Consider the following 27,290-nt stretch of genomic DNA (forward strand, 5'->3'; position numbering starts at 1 on the left):
GCAACAACCTTGGCTGTCACAGTACGTGACTTCTTGTCCGGCCGAGCTGTGAAAGGCACTCGGGGTGGTAGGGGCAGTGAGCACAATCCAGTTTGGGTCAGGCCGGTTGTTGTCATGTGGTCTATGGCTGTGCAGAATATCGGGGCAGCTTAGCTGGGATCATGCAAAATCAGCTTTGGTGCGGGTGTATTGGGTGTTGACAACAGTGCAGCGCTATTGGTTGTTGATTAGAATGTAGTGTTGTGATAGTGCCTGCATTCTGTCAGTGAGTTGGAGCTTAAACTCTAGCGGTGCCTCCCCATGCACTAGCCTCACTGTTTCAATGTCTTTTGGCAGTTTTAGGGGCCAAAATGTCCATTGCGATTAACCAGGCAAGAGCACTGGGTCAATTACAACCCTAACGCAGCGTCAGAGCAATGATGATGAGCTGTTGCCCATAGGAGACTCATTGACGACAAGATGTAGCTGCTGCTAAGGTGTGTATTTAGTCATTGTAGCAATACTGTCTTGGTAACTTTGTATATGTGAAAAGCTGGAATGTCCAAAAGCAAGTCACTAATAAGGTCTGCACTGTCTCTGGGCTGGTTAAGAGGATTGACACACTTCTCATCATACCCGGTGATGTCAATGGCTGACATCAAACACTTAAACACTTGCTGAGTGCAAACCATACTACAAGAGAATCCACGTGGAACAATAGTAGTCTCAGAGTGTTGGATGGTATGGTGGCTGTCAGTGATTTGATAGTAAGGTAGGCGTGGCAAGGCTCGGAAGGTGTGGGACCGTCAGTGAATGAGACACATAGAAAATGAGCCTCAATGTAGGGTGGTGTGTTATGAGGCATGTCATGTCGCAGCGTGGGTGGCATCAATGTCGCATGGCAATATGCATAGAACTTGGGTGGCCGTTTGAATAACAGCCATGCGTGTGAGTGAAGTTCCAGGGCTGATGCTGTGGGCACAATTTTCCCAATGTGATGTCTGATATGGCAGAAAATGTATGTAAGAGTGCCCATGAAGTCCTCGCCTGTGAAGAAGGCAGGTTTAGCAGTTGTTCGCGGCACGTCTGATGTGACTTTGGCGTCACTCGAACTGGGAGACAGTAGTATTTGACCTTGCTGAGGTGCGGTTGCGAAAATCCTGTTCTCTAGGTCCATAGTTGGTTTTGGTGTTGGGCACAGGTGATACAAATGTGAAACACAGTGCTGGACTGGAAGAAAGTCAGTTGTGATGCCTGGTGCAACTGACATGGCTCATATATGGGTAATGTCAAAGTTTGTCTCTCAGAACTCGCGTTTAGATTTGGAAAATCGGAATGCACAGGTACTGAAAGGTGATGTAAACCTTGATCCTATTGTCTGTTGGCTGATGAAGCGGTATGACGGAGTTGTATTGTGTGGGCCATTGTTGTTCAACCATAATGGCACTGTGATAGGTGTCCGTATGGTTCATGTAATGTTCTGAGGCATCAAGGGATCACAAATTTAGCATTGGAGGGCAGCGTGGAGGGTAAAAATCATAGAGGGAGACCAAGATATGAATACACTAAGCAGATTCAGAAGGATGTAGGTTGCAGTAAGTACTGGGAGATGAAGGAGCTTGCACAGGATAGAGTAGCATGGAGAGCTGCATCAAACCAGTCTCAGGACTGAATATCATAACAACAACAACAATGCTCACAATCCCTAGCACTGGAACATGCACAATGTTTGTCCCATGAAAATGTTGAAGGCACTTAGGTTCATGTTTGTTATGGAGGCCACCATTTACTGTGACTCTCTGCTGCACTTTTGCCTGAAATACCAGGAATAGATTTACTTGGTTTCGAATCTGGAATATTTACAGTGAAGTCACTCACTAAATTCAGCACTCATCATGACATAGTTTCCTGCGTTGCATCAGCAGCAATGTGAGGTTGGTATGAAGATGTGGCGAACAATGAAGGCATATTTGCTAGGTTGTTCAGTGCTGTATTAATGTCCAAGCCTTAGTGGATATCTAGCAATTTTGCACATGGGACGTTTGTGGAATTCATGATCACTTGCTGAGAGATGTTGTTGACATGGCTGAAGAAACAGTGACGTTGAACCGTTTGTAATGACAGCATTCTCGAAGGCGTAACTGGTGCAACAGTTCTCGACTTAATAGCAAAATTGAGGCGCACCGTAGAAATTTGGGGTCACCACTATGCGAAGTGGGCTGAAGATGCTGTAATAGTAGTATAGTGACACATCACAGAGATTTGACTTCCACACTGTTTATTAGTACGCACATATACATAATGTGTAAACGTTACGAGCGTACAGAGCATACTAACTCCCACTCCCTCGTGGGCATCGATCCTCATTTACAGAGACAGAGATGGTTTGCCACCACAAGTGTTTTAGGTTGTACATAGGACAGCCAGCATATGCAGAAGATTTCTTGTAGTGCTATCTTCGGGGTGTAAACATATGATGGTGATTTAACACCATCCAATAGTTCTTAAATCCATATGATAAATAAAATCAACAGAGCAGTACTGCAATGGTTCATCTACCGCATTCTAGGTCTAGTGGATGAACCGAGGGAGTTGAGTTTTGTACAACCAATGTTTATGGAATACACGCTGTTGCTCTGTCTCCAGGAAAGGTACAAGATGTTTTCCAAAGCTGAATAGCTGACTGGCACTAGCGATATAGACTTCTGGATGTCTGCATCACTTCAGTGATATTTCACACAGAACATTTTACATTTATAATATAATTTCAGACTTGCAGATAAGGTTTGGTTTTGACAAATGGTTTATTATTACGTTAAGGAGCCCACATTTCTACCACAGACTCAAAACTGCCACGACCTGGAAGCTGAACATTCCAGACATATTTCTAACGAGCAGTGAACTGTAGCAAAGAATAAAGTGTCTGGGCAGAAGACCATGTAGCTTGTTACCTGACGAGTCTTTTGCTAGTTTATGAATCCTACTTTTACAGACATAGTTACTCTCTAGGAACTTGAAAAAATAATTTGTTTTACATTGACTACAAGATAATAAAGAACACAATGTCTTCAGAGTTGTATGAGGCTGTTAAAAAATACTAGTCTTATATCAGTACTTCATCAGGTAAGTGAAAAATATTGTAGGTGAAATTCCCAATTCAGGCTTAGCTCCTACAGGTTATATAAAACTGTAATGTGTTGCACTTTTAAAAACTAGACATAAGCACACCCTAACAACATTGCAAATATAGTGAATTCATAAAAATATTCAGAAAGTGCAGATATCAATGGGATTTCCTGCATTGTCCTAAGCAAAATTATTCCAGATTGCTCAACCATTTGTCACAGCAATCAGCACTGGCAATAGTGATGCTTACTAGCAGATTCGGCAAACAAAGAGCAGCACGTGAGTGACTTCAGTGAGTCATGAGTGAGTGTCAATGTTACATTGTACACTGGCAAAAAATGAATTGGCTCTTAATGATTCATATAATTGAATTTTTGAGCTAAGAGGCTTAAATTTTTCTGTTTTTAGAGTGAAGTTGTGACATGAAGTAACAGTAACGAATGTTTATTTCGAAGCATTTGTACATGGGAGAGAGGATATATGGTGTAAAAATGATTGAGTTCTATCTAATTGATTTCATAATTTGATAATGGAAGCAACCTCACTGAACAGGAATCATGGTTACAGTTGACCAAGCAGGAGAAGTAGTTTAATCACTATATTCATCAGAAGAAGAAATTGTTACACATGACAGCAGCTGCTCCAGGACCACAAAATCAATGTAGTCTTCAGAGAAGTTTGACAAGTCACTGTGACAGCATAGTGAGCACAACAGCTATTGGCAAATAGCAGCACTTTGTGTGAACTGGATGCAACATTGCTTAGGAGCATACAGGAAATTTTTAAATTATGTATAGACCTCAGTTTAATCAATGATGACTATAATGAATGTTATTACAGTGGCTCATACAGAGAAAAACTGTAGTGAGATTGTTAGTAAAGAATGACAGTTGAACATTTCAGTTAATATGAAACAGAATTTTGAGTTCACTAAGTGTGAAACAGAAGACAGTGGCATATGTGATTTAGATTTAACAATGCATGGTAGTTAGTCAGAAACAGTAACTTAATGATGGAGATATTGTAAAAACCACAGACTACTGCCAAGAAATTAAAAGGGAAATGCAGGGTGGTGCCAATGAATTGTGGAATGCAACTGGTAGTCTGTGAGTGGAGTTTACAAACACATTTATATATGTATGGCATTAAATGATGAAGAGAGAAGAACTATTATTTAAAGGATTCATTGGTGAGGATGACAGAGGTAATGTGTGTGACAATATGAGTTTAATGCATTTCCAAGAAGAAGCGGGAACTGCAGTTTTAAATAATTAAGATAAATATACTGGATTGTGAGGGAATAATGATGATGACGATGCTCTGGGTAGTCAAAACAAGAGTCAAATGTTAGTGTATCTGCCTCAATCCAAACAGGAAGAATTGGTAGAAGTGTTAAATTGTTATGCTGATCTACTTTCAAAAATACCTGCTTTGATCAAAGGATCTGCCAGAAAATTAAAGCCAAGTATCATGAAGTGTTTTGCAGTAAATCTTACTTTTGAACAAGAGAACAACAGTCAATAAATAAATTAAGAGGATGTTCGACAATTAGATAACTGAAAATTCAAATGGTGAGTAAATTCACAACATAACCAAGAAGGATGGTATAGTGCGTATAATTATCAACGCTTGTGCAATGAACCACATTATTCCTCACCCACCAACCAGAAAATATGGAATGTCTTTCGTAAGTTTAAGGGAGGAAAATACTTGTGTACCCTTGACACAAGTAATTACGGACAAGTATTGTTAGATGAAGATAGCAAAAAATAGACAGCCTTTTTATACAATGCTCTCAGTTTAAGAGAATGCCTTTCAATCTTTAACTCACATCTCTGGGCCTTATGAGAGTGGTAGATGAAGTTGTGGGAGGAGAATTATCAAAGCATATAACACTCTATATAGACATTATTCCAATTAACACCGCTTCATGTGAAGAACACTCAGAAATTCTATGCTGAGTACTAAAATACTTCAGAAGAGCTGGTACAGCAGTCAACATGGACGAATCAGAATTTGTCAAATCACAGATTAAATTCTTTGGAGATGTAATTTCTCTATGTGGAACTGAACCTGATCCAATGAAAAGGAAGAAATTTTCTCACCAATAAGTGCCGTAAGTCCCTCAACTATTATCTCGGATTTAGCAGTTTCTTTTGCCGATTTATTTTGAAGTAGGATGCATTATGGAAATGGGATAAGGTTCATCAAGAAGTGTTTGAATTAATTAAAAAACAGCTCTGTGAGGTGCCAATACTGCATCATCCAGATATGAGCAAAAATTTATATCTTGGTACTGACTCCAGTGATTTTGTTCTTGGTTCATAATTAAGGCAATTGAATGAAGATAACGGAGTCATTGAGTACCACACTATTGCTTTCACAAGCTGTGGCCTTACTAAGTAGGAGAGAAATTACAGCAACAGAAAGAGAAACAATGGCCATTTTATACAGTTTTGAAACATTTCACTTCTACTTGCTAGGAAGATAGTCTAACATTGTTATGGATCATAAGGAATTTTAATTCTTGTTAAATTGCACATTAAAGCACAACAGGCTAACTCAGTGAGCATTAGCAATTCAAGAACATGACTTGTTAAATTGCACACTAATGCACAACAGGCGAACTCAGTGGGCATTAGCAGTTCAGGAATATCAATTTGAGATTCGATATACACAAGGACAGCAAAGGTTATTAACATTGCTGATCCCAGGCAGAAGACATGCATAAGGCAAATGTTTTATACGAACATTTTTAAGAAATTTCAGATGGGTGGAGGAGGGGATGAAATTCTTAAAATGGTCAAAAAAAGTATGAAGATCATGACGAACACAAGACATGTCACTATTACTTGAAGCATGACAATGTGTAATACAGAACTAACATGGATTTAGTAAATTGGAGGCTGCATGTACCCAGGCACTTTGAAGACAAACTTATAAAATATGTGCACTGTAGCTATGCTCACTTTGGACCATGGAAAAGCCTGGTGAAGTTGCAAGAGAGTGTTGTTTTCAACAACATAGTCCAGAAGTCAGAATGATATTGAAGTCCTACAATCTCTGTCAAAACTCTGAAGTTTTTACTTTTCCACATAAAGATTTTATACACGGTATCAAAACACAGAAACTTGGAGAAATTTCAGCAATTGATCAGTATGGCCCATAACCAGAATCTAACAGAAACTTCATGTCAACTATGATTTATATTGAAATAATCAGTAATCAGCTGCATAAAAGAAACTTAATTTCTTAACTGGTTTCTACATCTACATCTACATCCGTACTCCGCAAGCCACCTGACGGTGTGTGGCGGAGGGTACCCTGAGTACCTCTATCGGTTCTCCCTTCTATTCCAGTCTCGTATTGTACGTGGAAAGAAGGACTGTCGGTATGCTTCTGTGTGGGCTCTAATCTCTCTGATTTTATCCTCATGGTCTCTTCGCGAGATATACGTAGGAGGGAGCAATATACTGCTTGACTCTTCGGTGAAGGTATGTTCTCGAAACTTCAACAAAAGCCCGTACCGAGCTACTGAGCGTCTCTCCTGCAGAGTCTTCCACTGGAGTTTATCTATCATCTCCGTAACGCTTTCGCAATTACTAAATGATCCTGTAACGAAGCGCGCTGCTCTCCGTTGGATCTTCTCTATCTCTTCTATCAACCCTACCTGGTGCGGATCCCACACTGCTGAGCAGTATTCAAGCATTGGGCGAACAAGCGTACTGTAACCTACTTCCTTTGTTGTCGGATTGCATTTCCTTAGGATTCTTCCAATGAATCTCAGTCTGGCATCTGCTTTACCGACGATCAACTTTATATGATCATTCCATTTTAAATCACTCCTAATGCGTACTCCCAGATAATTTATGGAATTAACTGCTTCCAGTTGCTGACCTGCTATTTTGTAGCTAAATGATAAGGGACCTATCTTTCTATGTATTCGCATCACATTACACTTCGCTACATTGAGATTCAATTGCCATTCCGTGCACCATGCGTCAATTCGCTGCAGATCCTCCTGCATTTCAGTACAATTTTCCATTGTTGCAACCTCTCGATACACCACAGCATCATCTGCAAAAAGCCTCAGTGAACTTCCGATGTCATCCACCAGGTCATTTATGTATATTGTGAATAGCAACGGTCCTATGACACTCCCCTGCGGCACACCTGAAATCACTCTTACTTCGGAAGACTTCTCTCCATTGAGAATGACGTGCTGCGTTCTGTTATCTAGGAACTCCTCAATCCAATCACACAATTGATCTGATAGTCCGTATGCTCTTACTTTGTTCATTAAACGACTATGGGGAACTGTGTCAAACGCCTTGCGGAAGTCAAGAAACACGGCATCTACCTGTGAACCCGTGTCTAAGGCCCTCTGAGTCTCGTGGACGAATAGCGCGAGCTGGGTTTCACACGATCGTCTTTTTCGAAACCCATGCTGATTCCTACAGAGTAGATTTCTAGTCTCCAGAAAAGACATTATACTCGAACATAATACGTGTTCCAAAATTCTACAACTGATCGACGTTAGAGATATAGGTCTATAGTTCTGCACATCTGTTCGACGTCCCTTCTTGAGAACGGGGATGACCTGTGCCCTTTTCCAATCCTTTGGAACGCTTCGCTCTTCTAGAGACCTACGGTACACCGCTGCAAGAAGGGGGGCAAGTTCCTTCGCGTACTCTGTGTAAAATCGAACTGGTATCCCATCAGGACCAGCGGCCTTTCCTCTTTTGAGCGATTTTAATTGTTTCTCTATCCCTCTGTCGTCTACTTCGATATCTACCATTTTGTCAACTGTGCGACAATCTAGAGAAGGAAGCACAGTGCAGTCTTCCTCTGTGAAACAGCTTTGGAAGAAGACATTTAGTAATTCGGCCTTTAGTCTGTCATCCTCTGTTTCAGTACCATTTTGGTCACAGAGTGTCTGGACATTTTGTTTTGATCCACCTACCGCTTTGACATAGGACCAAAATTTCTTAGGATTTTCTGCCAAGTCAGTACATAGAACGTTACTTTCGAATTCATTGAAAGCCTCTCGCATAGCCCTCCTCACACTACATTTCGCTTCGCGTAATTTTTGTTTGTCTGCAAGGCTTTGGCTATGTTTATGTTTGCTGTGAAGTTCCCTTTGCTTCCGCAGCAGTTTTCTAACTCGGTTGTTGTACCACGGTGGCTCTTTTCCATCTCTTACGATCTTGCTTGGCACATACTCATCTAACGCATATTGTACCATGGTTTTGAACTTTGTCCACTGATCCTCAACACTATCTGCACTTGAGACAAAACTTTTGTGTTGAGCCGTCAGGTACTCTGTAATCTGCTTTTTGTCACTTTTGCTAAACAGAAAAATCTTCCTACCTTTTTTAATATTTCTATTTACGGCTGAAATCATCGACGCAGTAACCGCTTTATGATCGCTGATTCCCTGTTCTGCATTAACTGATTCAAATAGTTCGGGTCTGTTTGTCACCAGAAGGTCTAATATATTATCGCCACGAGTCGGTTTTCTGTTTAACTGCTCAAGGTAGTTTTAGGATAAAGCACTTAAAAATATTTCACTGGATTCTTTGTCCCTGCCACCCGTTATGAACGTTTGAGTCTCCCAGTCTATATCCGGCAAATTAAAATCTCCACCCAGAACTATAACATGGTGGGGAAATCTACTCGAAATATTTTCCAAATTATTCTTCAGGTGCTGAGCCACAACAGCTGCTGAGCCCGGGGGCCTATAGAGACATCCAATTACCATGTCTGAGCCTGCTTTAACCGTGACCTTCACCCAAATCATTTCACAATTCGAATCTCCGTCAATTTCCTTCGATACTATTGCACTTCTTATCGCTATAAACACGCCTCCCCCTTCACTGTCCAGCCTATCTCTGCGGTATACATTCCAATCAGAGTTTAGGATTTAGGCATTTAGTGTCCTCATTCAGAATGTTACAAATTATCACATTATTTGTGAATGTCAAAAATGACATGCATGCAGCATATTTCTGTGGCATGTCGTTAATAGTGCCTCCATAAAAATGGGATGAAGAAGTGCAGGCATCATGCCAGAGCTGGAGCTAATCAGATACTGACCATTTAAGAATTTTTTTGATATATGGGTGTAAATTTTAAGTTGACAAAACAGAATAAATCAAAAAATAAGCTCCACATGAAAAAATAAGTAGTATTCAAAGTTGATTATTTTCAATGGGGACATCTGCTGATGCTAAAATTAGCCCATCACCTCAGCCCCCTGGGGGTGCGGCGGGAGGCAACTTTAAAATTTCAAATGGGAACCTCCATTTTTCATTGTAGAATCAGATTCTACATAAAACTATGTACATTTTATCTTAAACATTTGTTTGATTTTTGGTAGGTGGTGCTGTAGTTCTAGAAAATCCATGTTCTCGTTTTTGCATAGAAAATGGTTACGGATAAATAAAAAATACTTATTTACTTTAAAATTTTAATTTGCTAAAACTAAAACTCTTCCTCTCTCCCCACAAGGTGGGGTTTGAGAGGGATGAATTAGAGTTTTACAAATATTGACCCAAATATTAATTTTTTCCGCAGATTTGGATAAGTTTTGTTTGTTTCGTGGTCATGAGGCCATACAACTTTTAATTATCAAACAAATCATCTGACCAGCTAACAAACTAACCAATATTTATTTAAATACATATTTTTTTATTTATTTGTAACCATTTTCAATGCAAATATGAAAAAACGGATTTTCTTGAATTACAGCGCTAACTACCAAGAATCAAAGCAAATGTTTGCAAGAAAATGTACATAGTTTTTATGAAGGATCTAATTCTGCAATAAAAAATGGGGGTTCCCATTTGAAATTTTAAAGTTGCCTCCCACCTCACCCCCAGGGGGCTGGGGTGTCGGGCTAATTTTATCTCCAGTTGATGTCTCCCTTGAAAACAATCTAATTTGGATTCTACACTTTTTTCATGTAAGCTTATTTTCCGAGTTATTCTGGTTTGTCAACTTAGAATTTACACCCTGTATACAATTACAGTTGCTGAAGATGGATAAAATACTAAACAAACTATGATTGTTTTGAATGTATTTTTGAAATTTGCATGGCTCTATCCATAATGAAAAGCTAATAACAAAATTATGATTTAAAACCTTGAAAGATCTATACATCATAAATACCATCAAACCAGAGTGCATTCTTTCAGACAATGGTCCTCAGTTCCACTCAAATCTTTGGTAATATTTTATGCAGGAACTGGAAATTTGTCACACTTTGATATCTTCTTACAGGTCACTGTCAAACTCTTCAGTATGACTAATGTGTGAGTTGGAATGTCTATTCTGTGCTGATTGTGGAAAAAAGCTCTAGAAGTGGATTGACAAATAATGAGACTTCGAAATAGTCATCATTAGTTTGTTTCATGACACAAGTGAATTGCCACCATGCACTGTTCTCTTTGGTGAAAAACCTGACAGTATTCTTGGTGAGTAAATTAATTTCAATGGAGGGGTGAACTAATTCAAAAAAACAACTTAAAACAGTACTGAAGACAACGAGGAAAAAGGCAGAAGAGAGAAAACGTTTACATGAAAGAACTGTAGAGACAAATTATGCACACTGTAAGTGACTGGGCCTTAATTAAAATGCATATTAAATTCTCTAGCATGGACGAAGAAATAAATAAGTTCAGTTCACTGTTATCATGAATCATTCAAGACTGTTCATCCCAATTCTACTGAAGTTCAGATGGTGAATTTTGGAAAGTATTGTTGTCTTCAGCTTATTTAGAACATAAAATCATACCATTGTCATCATATATTACAAAAGTATCGACCTGATGAACAATAGCTTTCACCCAATGAACGTGTGAATTACTGTCTGTCTGGTGTAACTGGCAATGGTGTATTGTGGACAGTAATAAGTAGTTGCTGTTAATGTATAAGTGACTGTACTAGTTAGCTGCAGTGAGCTACTGATAAATATGTATTCAAGTGTTATGTTATTACTTTCAGACAGTGTACTGCAGAGAAACTACAGCAAAAGATGATGGGGTAGAAGTCAGTGACTGTTTCATCTGTCAATTTCACACAGGTATCCAAGGACACGAGGACAATTTTTTGTGTCTGCAGGTTGCTGAGCCCTGAGCAGAAAGCGGTAGAGCATCACACAGAGCCATGGGTAGCTTTATCATGGCCCCTCTCATTCATCGCACATTTAAACAAACCAGTGGAGCATAAAGATCAGCTGTTATGATGATACCATGGTACTATGTACATATCTAGCTGCCAAGCTCACAACAATACGTTTTTAGCCTTTCATGCCATAAATACTGCAGCCCATTGCTTCAAGAAGAGGTATAATTGTGTGTGGGTTACAGTTCAGTATATAGCACTCTTTTAAAAGCAGAACAACTACTGAAGTGATTATGACTTTTTTTAAAAACATCCTTTATTCCCCAGTGTCATAGCCACATGCTTTGAGAAATTGTGTGATTGCATGTGGGGTACAGTTCAACATGTAGGCATGATTTTAAAAGCTGAGTAATTAGTTATGTGTTTACAGTTATACAGTGTACTTCATTGATCACCAGTGTTTCATTGTGTACTTAAAAAAAGGTTAACTTTTGTCTGTCAGCTGTATGTGGATGGACCAGTTCCAGGCATGTAAATATTATTGTACGGGTAGAATGTAAACTCTGTGATTAGTTAGTTAATTTTTTAAATGATACTTCAATCTTTTAACCATATGTGAAATTAATGTCCTCTTTTGTAATAATGAGGTATTTATTGACATAAATATGCTTGACAGTGAAATTTTTTTAATAGTCATATAACACCAATACTACACATGATCTTTTTTAGGACTACCTATCTCACATAATTCCACTTCTTATAAATATATCCCTTGCTATTCAGTATATAATTAGAAAATACTCTGTCTACTCACCATGAAAACTTATATTTCTGTTATTTTTATGGTGGTGACACTTGTTCATTACTGATAACATACTTTTATTTGGCCCCTGGCAGGGGAGTGGAAGCTTATGATCGACTCGTAGCACATTACCTGCTGAGATGGGCTTCGCCTCCTTCTATCCGTGTATGCATCCTGCATCTTATAGAAGGAATGCTTGTCTAATAGCTTAATTCGACACAGAAGTGACACAAAAGTTGATGGCAAGTTGCTACACCGACCAGGTACAGCCCCTTCACTCACTTTTGTAAATAGCATTAACAATCACTATGCACAACACAGCACACAGATCAACACTATATTCAAAATGACTGCTTATTGTTATAGTGCACAATGCTTTTATATAGCGCATTTTGGCAGTGACTGTAAACATTCCAGAGCAGCACGAAGTGGCCTGACTTCCACCAATGACAAGGGGCCAAGTGAAAGTGCATTACCAATAAGCACAAGTCAGTTTCGCTGTGTCTCAACCTTTACATTACTTTTAGTTGTCTGTTTAACTGTAGGCATGAACATACCTGAGTTGCTTTACATGTACGTAGTATCATTTGTATAAATATTTGTATTTCTTATTTCAAGCTGATTTTCAGGACTAACATCTGGTCAACTTTGCACTTTAATGAGTTATTTCAACACAAACAAAGAAATTCTCCATTTACATAACATTACATTATAGTGGGTTGCCAATATACTGTTTATTTGATCTCTTGTGCTACTTCATTTGTATACTTTTTATTATTTTTATGTAACTTATCTTGTTTTATGGACTTTCTTCTGTTATTCTCCTTGCACTGTGGGTCAAGCTATGATACAACATGTACCATAATTTTTTTTGTGTCTGTGCAGTCACTTATTTTTGGATACAAAATTGATTGTTGTCTTATTGCAGTTAAGATTATTTTTGTTAGGTGATTTAGAATTTTGCTTCACTATAGTAACATATCTTTCTTGTATCTGTTATGGAGGTATCTAAGCACATAGTGAATGTTTCTACACGGCATATTTGTGCAGTTAGTGTTCAATTACTCACACATACCATTATGACAATTAATACTTGAATAGCTATTACTATGTCACTCACTCAGTAATTACTTGCTCACTGCTCAAATAATTAATTAGGTGTGATTAGGTAATAGTCAATGACTGATTAACATAATTTCTATGTTTCATTTTTTGAATATTAATTTTTTAACATTAAATCCAAATTTCATGACACTATTTAACATCGCTGATACCAACAATGCTTAATAACAAGCTCAACAAACAATTAGCAGTATGCAAGTGACTTTGGACAGTCAAAGCAAGAGACAAAATACATTTTACAGAGCTGAATGATTGCATACTGTATTAGTAACAAATGCATAGTCTGAAGTGTTTGTATGAGAGAGAGTAGGTGTATGTGAAGAAATAACGTCTGAGTTTCAACTAATTTTCTTTGAAATTTAATAGTAGATGAAACCACATTTGCAATAATGGAAGTCATCAGAATAAGAAATTTTTACAGTGTCTCTAAATAGGTGACCATGTGAAGTGTCCAGTTTTTGGACCAGTTTCATAATTCCTGTTTAGCTAAAGTTATAGAGTCTGTAATAAAATACCAGGTAATAGGCTACTTTGAAGACAGTCAACTTTTCTGGGACATGCAGAACAGTTTTTGCAAAGGAAAGTTGACGGTTACAGTAGCACTGGACTTAATTACAAAGATGAGGCAGGGGTTTGAAGACAGAGAAAGAGGGACAGTGACACACTATGAGTTCAGCAAAGCATTTGACTGTACATCATACAAGACTGTTTAATAAGCTAAAGTATTATGGTACCAGACAAATTGTTCTGGCAACTCTTCAATCTTATCTTGAAAACAAAAGGTAGGTGATACAATACTGCAGTGACTGTGTCATCCCAGATTACGACGCAATGTTCATCATGCATGAATTCCGAAGGAACAGGCACTGCAGCAACTACATCTGTTATGAAATATAGGAAATGTAATTGCAGTTGCGAATTCTGACAACCATCAGCTATATAACGGAATGTTGCATCTGAGAATTTGGCCGGACTGGGACTCAAAGGAACATTGCACCATGAAAAATGTCTCCAGTTGACAACATATGGAAGTTTGGGTCTGGCTGTGGGTTGTGCGCAGATAGCCAAATGGTAAGGCGATCACTTGCAATAAGCGAAAAATACAGGTTCAAGTCTTGGTATGGCACAAACTTTCATTGTCATCATTCCATTATACAGCTGATGGTTGTCCATGTTCATAACTGTGAATACATTTCATGTATATAAATGCTGGTGATGTCACTCCATGGAGCACAAAAATCAGAACTTGGCATAACCCACAGATCCGTCACAAGACTTCTCTGTTCCTTGTGTATGCCAATTATATATGTCATATCAACCACATATTACAGTTTGCTGATGACGCTACCCATTTTTCCCAAAGAAAAAACTGTTTCACAAGCTGTACTACTAGCAGAAGTGCTCTCTAAAAACATTAAATTGTGTTTCATCAAAAATAAAATGAAAATGAATGAAGAAAAAACATGCCATCTGACATGCAGGCGCATAAAATTGGGTGCTAGAATAAAATGGAGGCTTTCAACTGCTTTCAAACTGCTGGACTTCATGATCGACAGGGAATTATGAATGAACTAGCACACCATGTATGAGTGCTCCAAGCTCTTTCTTTTGCTATGGCTTCTAAGAAGACTAAAGAATGTATTAACTTACCAGTTCCTTACCACAGTATATTATGCACTATTTTATAGCCACATCAGTTGCGGCCTACAGTTATGAGGAGACACTGCAGGTTTCAAGGACATGTTAATACTACAAAAAAGCTGTCAGGATCATAATATCAAGCAAAAGGCTGGAGTACTGCAAGCCCATATTCACTCAGTTATGATTGATGACCATTTTCAGTCAGTACAATTTTTTCCCCTAATCAGTGTAATACGATACCAAGGGTCTTTTAGCGTGATTGAATAAATACATAATTACAAGGGTCTGCACACTGTAAAGTAGAACTGAAGTACCTAATTTATTTTACCAAATAGCTTTAGAGATCTTCTGTATGATCTTCATTCTTGTGTGTCACAGCTTCCCAATTTTTTGGTAACTTCTGTACTCTGAATGTAGCACCTTCATTGTTGAGCTGTCTGATTACTCAGGTCACCACACTGAAAGTCTCACTGGTTGTATCAAAACATTCTCCACAGATGTTTTTCTTCAATTTGGGAAACAATCAAACTATGTGGGGTGCATATCAGGTGGTTAGGAAAGTATTTTCCATCAATATTTATTGAGCATTTCTATCACTGGTAGGGTCATATGTGGTCTTCATTATCATGTTAAATGAGGACACCAGCTGTGGCTTGTCAAGCTTTCTTTGACAAAATTTCGGGTGCAAAATCATTTTGCACAGACAGCTTGGAGTATGTGTCTATTACAGGTGCTCTTGGGCTACTTTATTTGTAGCTATGACTCCACTCATGTGATACGTAAAGATCATTATCAGTTTCACCTTTAACTGTCAGTGGGGGAATTTTTCAGGTGTGGAGAGTTGGAACTTTTCCATTGTGATGAATGGAACTTGTTTTCAGGTTCAAAATTCGTATCCTGTTTCATCAAGTACAACAATCCTTTTCAGAAATGGCTCTCCTTCTGTTCAGTAATGCTGAAGCAATTCTTCTGTGTTTCTTTTGCAACCTGCTTTCTTCTTCACTCAGATCATGTGGAACCCATCTAGAAGCAACTTTTCTCATCTTTAACTTTTCAGTTATGTAAAAATAAGTGACAGATATTCTGGCCTCATATGCAGTTTCCTCACATGTTTTTTGCACATTCTTTCTCAAAATGACATTAACAATAACCTGTGAGATGCAGTCTGTTGCAGTTGATGGCCTTCCACTACTTGGGTTGTTCTCGGGGCTTACCTTACCTTCACAGAAATGGGTAGACCACTGTGGTACTGTGCTATGATCCAATACACTATTCCAACACTTTTCTCTAAAAGTCAGTTTCCATTGGGATCTTTCCATGTAGGGATTCAATTTTGATGTAGGAACACTGATCACTGTGCACTATGTGTTATCTGACTTAACTCGGGTTCTACTTCGATTTTGAAACTGAGCTACTCACAACACAATCACGCAAACCAGCAAACACATATACAACCATGAGGTCTAAGGTCTCACACACAGCTGACATGAATTTAAACTTGATCATGTCACTGTATCCGTTGCACATGTACAGTGTGCAGAACTTCTGAAATGACTCTCAAATAACAACCACAACACAAGAAACATAGACATGCTAAGACGTTGACTGTCTGGAACACATTGCCTTGACAAGTGCAATGTCCACCGGCACGATTATTTGGAAGGAAAATGCCACAGGACTTGAAACAGCACCCATCACACAGCCACTCTCAAAAGAACAAAAGAAAATTTATATTTTAAAAGCTCTCTTGCAACAGAGGAGGAGGGGGGGGGGTTACGTTTATTGCTTATTTGGCCTTTAGGAACTCAGTTAAGGTAGTGGAGTGCTCCTCCAGAGTGGACCATGGATTTTGCATGCAAGAACTTTACAAAAATGATTATTCGGTGACTGTAGCACAGAAGAAATGTTTGCAGTGATCACAGATTGCATAATGTAAGTGATTCTCCAAGTGTTCCCCTTATCCCAAAATGAATCAAAGAGATTGGAAGATTGAGGAGACCAGTTCAACACTGGCCAAACTGAAATCTGGGTGACCAAGGTCATCAAGAAAGGGAAGATCCATGGAAAGTGTAAATCAGTCTGTTCGTGACAATCCTAACATTTACATCTAAATAGATACTCCACAAGCCACCATAAATCTTTAAATGTGCATAGATCATCACTGCATCAAATTCTGCAAAGACTTTGAACTGCACCCTTAAATAATTCAATTGTGCAAGAATTAAAGCATAAAGAAGACAGACAAAGGCTTCAGTTCGTCAATGATGTGAGTGAGTGCCCTTCATTTAACAACACCTTGTGTTTTGATGAGACATTTTCACCTGAACTGTCATGTCAATAAGCAAATTTGCCACTACTGGAGCGCCATGGATCCTAAATAGAAGCATGACAAAGTACTTCATCCACCAAGAGTTACTGTACGGACTGCAGTGCCAGCTTGAGGAATAATTGGCTCATACTTTTTCAAGGACAAGAGAAGTTCTGCAGCTACAGTGAATTTGGAACATGATGTATCGATGTTAAATGACTTATTGGTGCCTGAATTGCAAAATTTTCATGGTTATGACTAAAAGACATGGTTTCAGAAAGGCAGAGCCACAGCACACATGTCCAATGCATCTATACCATGAGTTTGTGAAATTTTCCCCGTCAAACTGATCTCCAGAAGGCCTGACATAAATTATCACACATAGAATCCGGATTTGGATACCATGGATTTTTTCCAATGGGAATATGTCAAATGTAAAGTGTGTGTCAGTAATCTGGCTTCTCTGGAGCAACTAAAAGAAAATATCCATAGCGAAGTGGCAGCCATCCCAGTGTCTACATACCAAGCCGCCTAGCAAAATTTTGTTCATCATTTAAATGAGTGCCGAAGGCGTGCTGGATAGACTTTGTTGATAGACTTCAACCTTTCTTTTACAAGCTTTCTTTTCAGACAGTCTGTACATAATTGGGCATTTTTCAGAAGTTGCTCAGTAAGGTACTTTCAGTAAACAATTTTATTCATGTATTATAGAATAAAATCTTTGTAAATAACTTTCTTTTTTATAACATGATAAATGGTGTACTTTGACGCAGCTGGACCAGTCATGACTGATAAACAACACAGATCTAGTACTAAAGGAATATTAAGTATCTGTGCATTTGTTTGTATTTGTGATCAGCAGAAAGTTGGTTGTTGGTCACATCTTCCTTTAGTTTGTAGGAACTGTGGGTTGGTGCAACCCTCTTGACACAGGAGGTCAAGCATCTGTCTGTAGTGGGCAGCTTACTGTAGCCATTATCAGTGTGCAAAGCTGAAGAACTGTTCGGTGCGGCTTATGTGTCACATAGTTGCTGGACTACCACATGACAACATACTGTTTGTAGAGTTACTTAGCACTACATTTCCTGTAGAGGAGGTAGTTGTGGTTGTTGATGTTGACATAATCAGCAAGAAGAAGAAAATACGGAAAAGAAAGAATTGGTACTACCCAAAAATAACTGTCAGTTTGGTTTACGAGCTTTCCATTCCATTCGGCTTCCAATTAAAGCAAGTGCACCACCTCCATAATGATCTCCTCACTGATGAGACATAAAATATTAATCTCCCTTCCATCATTTGTTGCCTTTGCAAGATACTCCCCGAAAATGCTGACAAACTTTTAGAATTCTATAATATGCCAACCACAATCTCAGTACAACATAGACCATTCTTTCAGTTAGTAATCACTAACACAAGAGAAAATACAACAGTTGAAGAGTGGTAGACAGAGACTGAAGTGAGCACAAAATAAATTTCTTTGGTGCAAACAACAGAAAATTTTCTTTGATTTCTAACAATTATTTGTTACATGTTAGTCAACAAACAGTCTGATAACAAGAAACTTTCAGGGAGTGACCTATCAACTGATACCTTCTTTTACTCAAGTTAGGGCATAAACTTATTTTTACCCAATATGATTCAGTACCTCTTCTTTAGTTACTAAGTCTACCCATTTAACCTTTAACATTCTCTTGTACTATCACATATCAAAAGCTTCAATTCACTTCTTGTTCGAACTGCTTATTGTCCATGTCTCACAACCTTACAAGGCTACTCTAATGACAAATACCTTCAACAAAGACATCCTAATACTTAAATTTACATTAGATGTTGGCAAAGTCTTTTTCTTTTCAGAATTACTTTTCTTGTTATTACCAGTCCACAGTTCATATCCCCTCAACTTTTCCCATCATCAGTTATTTTTGTTGCCCTAATAGCAAAACTTGTCTACTAATCTTAGTGTCTTAGTTCCTAATAAAATTTCTTCACTGTCACCTCATTTAATTTCATTATATTCCATTATTATCATTTAACTTTTGTTAGTGGTCACCTTATAATATCTTTTCAAAACATTATCGTTGCCATTCAATTGTGATTCCAAGTCCTTTGTTGTCTCCGACAAAATAAAAATGTCATTAACAATTTTTTTTTTATTCTTCTCCCTGGATTTTAATTTCCTCTCAAAATTTCTCCTTGTTTTCCTTTACTGCTTGGTCAGTGCACAGACCGAATAACATCAGTGTCAGGTTACAGCCCTCTCTGACTCTCTCCTCAACCACAGCTTCCCTTTCACGTTCTTCAACTCTTATAACTGCAGTCTGGCTTCCATACAAGTTATAAATAGCCTTTCACTCACTGTATTTTATCCCTGCTATTTTCGGAATTTGAAATTATGTATTACAGTCATCATTGCCAATAGCTTTATTTACATTTACAAATGACAGAAAGTTAAATTTGTCTTTTTTTTAACTACCGATCTTCTTAACCTTGTCATATACTGTGTATTGACGCATCTGTTTATACATTTCTCCAGGATCTGAACTGTTCTTTCCCGAGGACAGTTTTTTTAAGTTTTTACAATTTTCTGTAAATAATTTGTGCCAATATTTTGCAAGCATGGCTTATTAATCCGATGGTTCAGTAATTTTCAGGCATGTCAGCACCGCCTCTTTTGAAATTGGAATTATTACATTCATTTTTAAGCATGTGGGTATTTTGCCTATCTTATGTATCTCACACACTGGTTGGGATAGTCATGGCTAGACCTTCCAAGGATCCCAATAATTCTGTTGAATGTCATCTGCAATGTCTTAACTTTAAGTAACACCATATCTACCTCCTCAGCCTGACACCTGAATCAATTTGTGCTGTCTCCAACCACATAGATCTGAAAAAAATTAGCTTGACTCCATTTCTGTCTCACCCTCTGCACAAAGCCACTCACGTGCCTGAGATGCATGACCTCAAATTGCATGTTGCCTCCAATCTTATTGTGAGATTCAGACTAAGTATGTGTGATACACGTCAGGTTATGACACATCTGTATTTCCTTTAACCCACTTCATTCTCTGCATTTTTATATTTTCTCCTACAAAATAGCAGGTCAGCAACTGGGAGCAGTTAATTCCATAAATTATCTGGGAGTACGCATTAGGAGTGATTTAAAATGGAATGATCATATAAAATTGATCGTCGGTAAAGCAGATGCCAGACTGAGATTCATTGGAAGAATCCTAAGGAAATGCAATCCGACAACAAAGGAAGTAGGTTACAGTATGCTTGTTCACCCACTGCTTGAATACTGCTCAGCAGTGTGGGATCCGCACCAGATAGGGTTGATAGAAGAGAGAGAGAAGATCCAACGGAGAGCAGCGTGCTTCGTTACTTTTCGAGAACATACCTTCACCGAAGAGTCAAGCAGTATATTGCTCCCTCCTACGTATATCTCGCGAAGAGACCATGAGGATAAAATCAGAGAGATTAGAGCCCACACAGAAGCATACCGACAATCCTTCTTTCCACGTACAATACGAGACTGGAATAGAAGCGAGAACCGATAGAGGTACTCAGGGTACCCTCCGCCACACACCGTCAGGTGGCTGCAGAGTAAGGATGTAGATGTACCAGCAATTAAGACTCAATATCTTGTGTATTATCAAAGGATTTTTACTGGGCTTTGTCTTTTTGCCTATCTGATACTCTGCTGACTTCACCACCTCATCTCTTAAGTTGATTGATTTGTTTTCTATTGTGTTCCTTACCCTATTTCAGTCAGTCATTGTCTAAGGTTCACTTTGAAACTCTCAACAACCTCACATTCTTTCAATTTATTCTGCTTCCAGATCCTTAATGTACTACCTTTCTGCAGTTTCTTCTGTTGTAATCTGTTGTTCATACTAAATGAATTACGGTTGGAATCCAAATTTGCCCCTGAAAATGCTTTGCATTCTAAAACCTGGTTTCAGAAACTCCATCTTACTGTTATGAAATCTATTTCAAACCTCCCCTTGTCTCCATGTCTTTTCCACATATAGAACCATCTTTCATGATTTTTAAAGTATGTGCAAAATTCTACCAGACAGCTTCCTCTTTCATTCCTTTCCCTCAGTCCATGGTTTCCTACTATTTTCCCTGCTCCTCCCTTTCCCGTTATAAAATTACAATCCCCCACCACAATTAAACTTTTATCTCCCTTAACTACCTAAAAAATTTCTTTTATCTCATCACACATTCTTTCAACATCTTCATCATCAGAGGAGCTAGTTGACATTTTAACTTGTACTAATGTGGTGGGTGTTGGCTTCATGTCTACATCCTAGCTATGATAATGTGTTCACTATGTTGCTCATAAAACCCTACATTCCTGTTTTGTTATTCATTACTGTCTGCTGCAGTAACCCTCATTGATTTTGTATTTATGATCCTGTACTCACCTGACCAGAAGTCCTGTACATCCTGAGCACTTCCCACATGAAGATCTGAATTTTTATCCAAAAGTTGCCACCACCATACAACCACATAGTAGAGATGCATGCCCTCAGGAAATGCAATGACAGTAGCTTTCCTTTATTCTCAGCTATTCGCAGTACCAACTTACCAGTGCCATGATGGCTAATGTTACAAGACCAGATCAGTTAATCAACCAAACTGTCACTCCTGCAACAACTGATAAGGCCACCATCCCTCTTCAGGAAACACCAGTTTTTCTGGCCTCTTCATGGATACCCTCAGTTGTGATGGCACCCATGGTGCATGGAAGCCACTCCAATGGCAAGATGTAATTATAACGCCAAGATGTAATTATGAACAATCCTAAAGCATGCTCCTTTCAGATGCTGATATCTGCTTTAAAGTGATTGAAAGGTATCCATCTATCAATGAAGGGAATATTGCTGCAATACAGAAGTTAATGAAGTGTACATTATACCACTGGACAGAAGAGTTCTCGGGTTGGTCTACACCTCTAGTTGACATCTTTGTGGATGGCAACAGGCAACTGAAGAATATTTCTTCTTCACAGACATCAGACTCATTGACAAGGTGTAGATGACATACTAGATCTCCATAATTTTTAATGACACATCTGCTAATGTTTTTAGCATTGTCACTTGTGACGAAACCTGAAAGCGCTGTCTGCAAAAGGCAAGTGCCTAGATTCGAGTCTCAGATCATGTCCTCAATTATCAACAGCAGATATTCTTCCAAAGAGTAAAATAGTTTCATACTGGTTCACAGTTATGAATGCACACACACACACACACACACACACACACACACACACAAATATGCCAGTAAACAGAAATATTAGAGGTTCACTTAGTATTAATTTGTAAGGAGGAATTTTATGGGAGTGGAACATGAGAGAAAAGTGTTCTGTATGAAACAACAGATGTCACTTGCAAAACAATGACATATATTTTATTTTACCTTTTTATTAAACAGTTTCAAATCCTTAAAAAATTCTGCTACGTCCTCTTTTGGGTAAGGCTTGACAACAAGACAAGTAGCTTCATTTTCTGGCTGTTCTATCCATGTCTTGTGATGAATCCCTTTGTTTTTCAGTTTTGTCTCAAGCTCCATAAGGCTGTTGAGGTCACTAATCTGCAATAACAGAATTTTCACTGTAAGAGTTTTGTGACACTTTATTTGGTACTCATATCGCAAACCCAAGAGTCGTACTACATATAAGATGTTACACTGTGCATTTATAGTAGGGATACATAAGGGCATGGTGAAAAGTAATGTCCGTGTAATTTTTATTCTGTTCTCAACATTGGTAAGGAATCACGTGTCATGCATATTACTTGGTCAACTTTCCCGATTTGCTGATGCAATGAATGGTGGGCTCCATGTGGTTCCCAAGTTGTGCAGCGACCGTAAACCATAAAATTACCAAATATGCAGGGGAGGGACAGTAGGGTAGGGTCGCGGACAGTGAAGTGCTGCTGGAGAGCGTGCAGGGATGAAATGGAGAGACGATAGAGCAACTATGTGCAGTTGGGAGGTTATACAGAGGGCAGGGAAGTGATGGGGAGAGGGGGGGGGGGGGGGGAGGGGAGTGGCAGAAAAGAAGGGAAGTAAAAAGACTGAGTGTGATTAAACTTTCCCCTAGGAGCATTAGCCCCATAGAAATATCAGCCCTTTCCAAAGGGCTCACCTTTTTCCCCACTCCCAAATTCAATCATGCACCCCACTCCCAAATTCAATCATGCACAAATTATTAAAGACCTTCTCTCCTTCTCCCGGTCCCTACGGTGGAGACACTTTTTCTCCACCAACCCTACCAATCAGACTCAATCAAAGACCAATGTTGAACCCTGTCTAACTCAGTTCAATCCTCCACCCAACCATGATCCACCGCCACTGCCCCCAAGTGACCCCCTATTAACTTTCCAGAATTTCTTAACCTCGAACCTTGCCTCACCATCATTCCCCAAATTCCTCAACATGCAAACCATACTTACCTCCACAAAAAGATCATCAGTACACCATCAATAAACTGATCCTGACCTTATAATCTTACCTACAGACAAAGAATACACCACTGTCATTTTGAACCGCATGGATTGCCTGGCAGAAGGACTCTGCCAACTGTCACATACATCCACCTGCAAACCTTGCCACAGTGACTCCACTCCAGAAATCCAGCAGGATCTGCAGTCACTACTTAAATCCTTAGGCCTATCCTAGAACCTCTCCCTGGAGTCCATCTCTCTGTTCACCCCTACCACTCCCCACAGTCCTACCTTCTACACTCCATTGAAATAAGAACACCGTGAATTCATTGTCCCAGGAAGGGGAAACTTTATTGACACATTCCTGGGGTCAGATACATCACATGATCACACTGACAGAACCACAGGCACATAGACACAGGCAACAGAGCATGCACAATGTCGGCACTAGTACAGTGTATATCCACCTTTCACAGCAATGCAGGCTGCTATTATCCCATGGAGACGATCGTAGAGATGCTGGATGTAGTCCTGTGGAACGGCTTGCCATGCCATTTCCACCTGGCGCCTCAGTTGGACCAGCGTTCGTGCTGGACGTGCAGACCGCGTGAGACGACGCTTCATCCAGTCCCAAACATGCTCAATGGGGGACAGATCCGGAGATCTTGCTGGCCAGGGTAGTTGACTTACACCTTCTAGAGCACGTTGGGTGGCACGAGATACATGCGGACGTGCATTGCCCTGTTGGAACAGCAAGTTCCCTTGCCGGTCTAGGAATGGTAGAACGATGGGTTCGATGACGGTTTGATTGTACCATGCACTATTCAGTGTCCCCTTGACGATCACCAGAGGTGTACGGCCAGTGTAGGAGATCGCTCCCCACACCATGATGCCGGGTGTTGGCCCTGTGTGCCTCGGTCGTATGCAGTCCTGATTGTGGCGCTCACCTGCACGGTGCCAAACACGCATACGACCATCATTGGCACCAAGGCAGAAGCGACTCTCATCGCTGAAGACGACACGTCTGCATTCGTCCCTCCATTCACGCCTGTCGCGACACCACTGGATGCGGGCTGCACGATGTTGGGGCGTGAGCGGAAGACGGCCTAATGGTGTGCGGGACCGTAGCCCAGCTTCATGGAGACGGTTGCGAATGGTCCTCGCCGATACCCCAGGAGCAACAGTGTCCCTAATTTGCTGGGAAGTGGCGGTGCGGTCCCCTACGGTCTTGGCGTGCATCCGTGCGTCGCTGCGGTCCAGTCCGAGGTCGACGGGCACGTGCACCTTCCGCCGACCACTGGCGACAGCATCGATGTACTGTGGAGACCTCACGCCCCACGTGTTGAGCAATTCGGCGGTACGTCCACCCGGCCCCCCGCATCCCCACTATACGCCCTTGCTCAAAGTCCATCAAATGCACATACGGTTCACGTCCACGCTGTCGCGGCATGCTACCAGTGTTAAAGACTGCGATGGAGCTCCGTATGCCACGGCAAACTGGCTGACACTGACGGCGGCGGTGCACAAATGCTGTGCAGCTAGCGCCATTCGACGGCCAACACCACGGTTCCTGGTGTGTCCGCTGTGCCGTGCGTGTGATCATTGCTTGTACAGCACTCTAGCAGTGTCTGGAGCAAGTATGGTGGGTCTGACACACCGGTGTCAATGTGTTCTTTTTTCCATTTCCAGGAGTGTACATGCTTCCTAAAGTCCATAAACCAAACCACCTAGGACGCCCCATTGAGGCCGATTACTGTGCCCCCACTGAGAGAATCTCTGCTCTCTTAGACCAACACCTTCAACCTATTACCTGGGTCCTACTGTTCTATATAAGAGATACCAACTATTTCCTCCACTGACTTTCCACAGTTCCTGTCCCTTTAGCACACAGTGCCCTGCTTGTCACTACTGATACCACGGTCCATCTAGAGCAGGGCCGGCCAAATGCTGCACAGTGTGCATGTGTCCTAAATAAACGGCGGCAACTCCACTTCACTGTTCATGTGGTACAAGCAAGAGCACAACATACCCAGTCTCGTTTACCCCTGGTGACCGTAACCTTAACAGAGAAGTACTGAGAAATGGCAGGTACTGTGGAAAAGCAAAGGACGGGAGACCTATGTTCCCAGTCATTTAAAAATGACTAGGAACTGCAATTCCTTTTTGTAGCCGTTGGCGAAAACTCACAGTGTTTGCTGTACCGCAGAATAATAGGTGGCCAGCATAAGTTTTCAATTGAAAGACACTACAATACATATGACAAAGACGAGTGTAGTGTACTCAACAGTGAAGAAGGGCAAGCAAAATTAAATGTCCTTAAGAAATTGGATGAGATACATCAACTCGATTTTACTGTACATCAAACTAAGTGATACTTCTTGAACTATTAGTTTCTTATGTTACATTTATGTCTATTTTACTGTACACTGTACAGTTTTCTATTTCCCAGAATGACTACTACACTAAATCTTCACTGCAACCAAGCTTTAAAATCGCATTAAGAATTCCACAATCTGGGAAACCCTTTTCCGAAGAGGAGTTTGTGAAAGGGTGTCTGATTGATGCTGCAGAACTTGTGTGTCCCACAAACGTTAGCAGGTTTCAAGAAATCAGTCTACCCAAACAAACATTGACAAGACGTATCAGTGTTATGGCCGGCGATGTGCACAGGCAGCTAATAAAAATGGTTCAAATGGCTCTGAGCACTATGGGACTTAACACCTGAGGTCATCAGTCCCCTTGAACTTAGAACTACTTAAACTTAACTAAACTAAGGACATCACACACATCCATGCCCGATGCAGGATTCAAACATTCAATCGTAGCGGTCGCGCATTTCCAGACTGAAGCGTCTAGAACCGGTCGGCCACTCCGGCCGGCGGCAGCTAATTAATAAGGCTAAAGACTTTGTGGCTTTCTCTGTTGCGCCTGACGAAGCAACAGATCTTACAGATACAGCCCAGGTTGTGATATACATACTAGGTGTCGATAATGCACTTTGTGTAACAGAGGACGTTTTGGACATAGTACATACTACAGGTGCGGACTTACTCCAAGCTGTAGAGCAAGCAATTGATGGTGTCGGTATGGACTGGAATTGGTTAGTCTCAGTGACCACAGATGGAGCACCATAAATGCAAGGCCACCAGAGAGGACTCATAGCACAGATGCGCAAAGAGCTAGGGCACACAGACGAGACGTTGTATGGAATTCACTGCATTCTGCATCAAGAGGCATTTTTATGCAAAATCAGTAACGTTGGCAAACGTCATGCAAATTGATGTGCGTACTGTAAACTATCTGCAGACACATGGGCTTACGCATCGCCAGTTTCAACAGTTCTTGGAGGAATTAGGAACGGAGTACGGCGACATACCTTACTATACCAAAGTACGCTGGCTCAGTTGAGGTAAAATGCTGAAAATATTACATGAGAAGGGAAAAAGTGAACATATGTTGGAAGGCCCTTGTTGGATATCAGACCTTGCATTTCTTGTGGACATTACGTCTCACATGAACAGCCTCAACGTCAGTTTGCAAGGTGATAAAAATTTAATTTCTGACATGTTGGAAAAAGTAAATGCCTTTGAAAAGAAGCTTGCGGTTTGGGAGAGCCAGCTATTGACATAAACACTGTACATTTCCCGACTCTTGGACTGGTCCATGAAAGTGCTAGATTTCAAGAACACATGTCAATAATTGTAAAAATTAAGGAACAATTTCGAGCACGATT

At 40.1% G+C, this 27,290-nt stretch overlaps 1 protein-coding gene across 2 annotated transcripts in view; it reads right to left on the reverse strand.

The window, feature by feature from the left end:
- Positions 1-22,494: 22,494 nt before the first annotated feature.
- Positions 22,495-27,290, reverse strand: part of LOC126268986 (putative peptidyl-tRNA hydrolase PTRHD1) — a 30,951-nt gene continuing 26,155 nt past the window's right edge. For both annotated transcript variants that reach the window (XM_049973956.1, XM_049973957.1), the window contains exon 3: positions 22,495-22,703. In XM_049973956.1, the coding sequence (XP_049829913.1) occupies positions 22,521-22,703 (183 nt within the window). In that variant the 3' untranslated portion in view covers positions 22,495-22,520. The remainder of the gene's footprint in view (positions 22,704-27,290) is intronic.

The sequence above is a fragment of the Schistocerca gregaria genome, chromosome 1 (genome assembly GCF_023897955.1).
Source record: "Schistocerca gregaria isolate iqSchGreg1 chromosome 1, iqSchGreg1.2, whole genome shotgun sequence".
Lineage (NCBI taxonomy): Eukaryota > Metazoa > Arthropoda > Insecta > Orthoptera > Acrididae > Schistocerca > Schistocerca gregaria.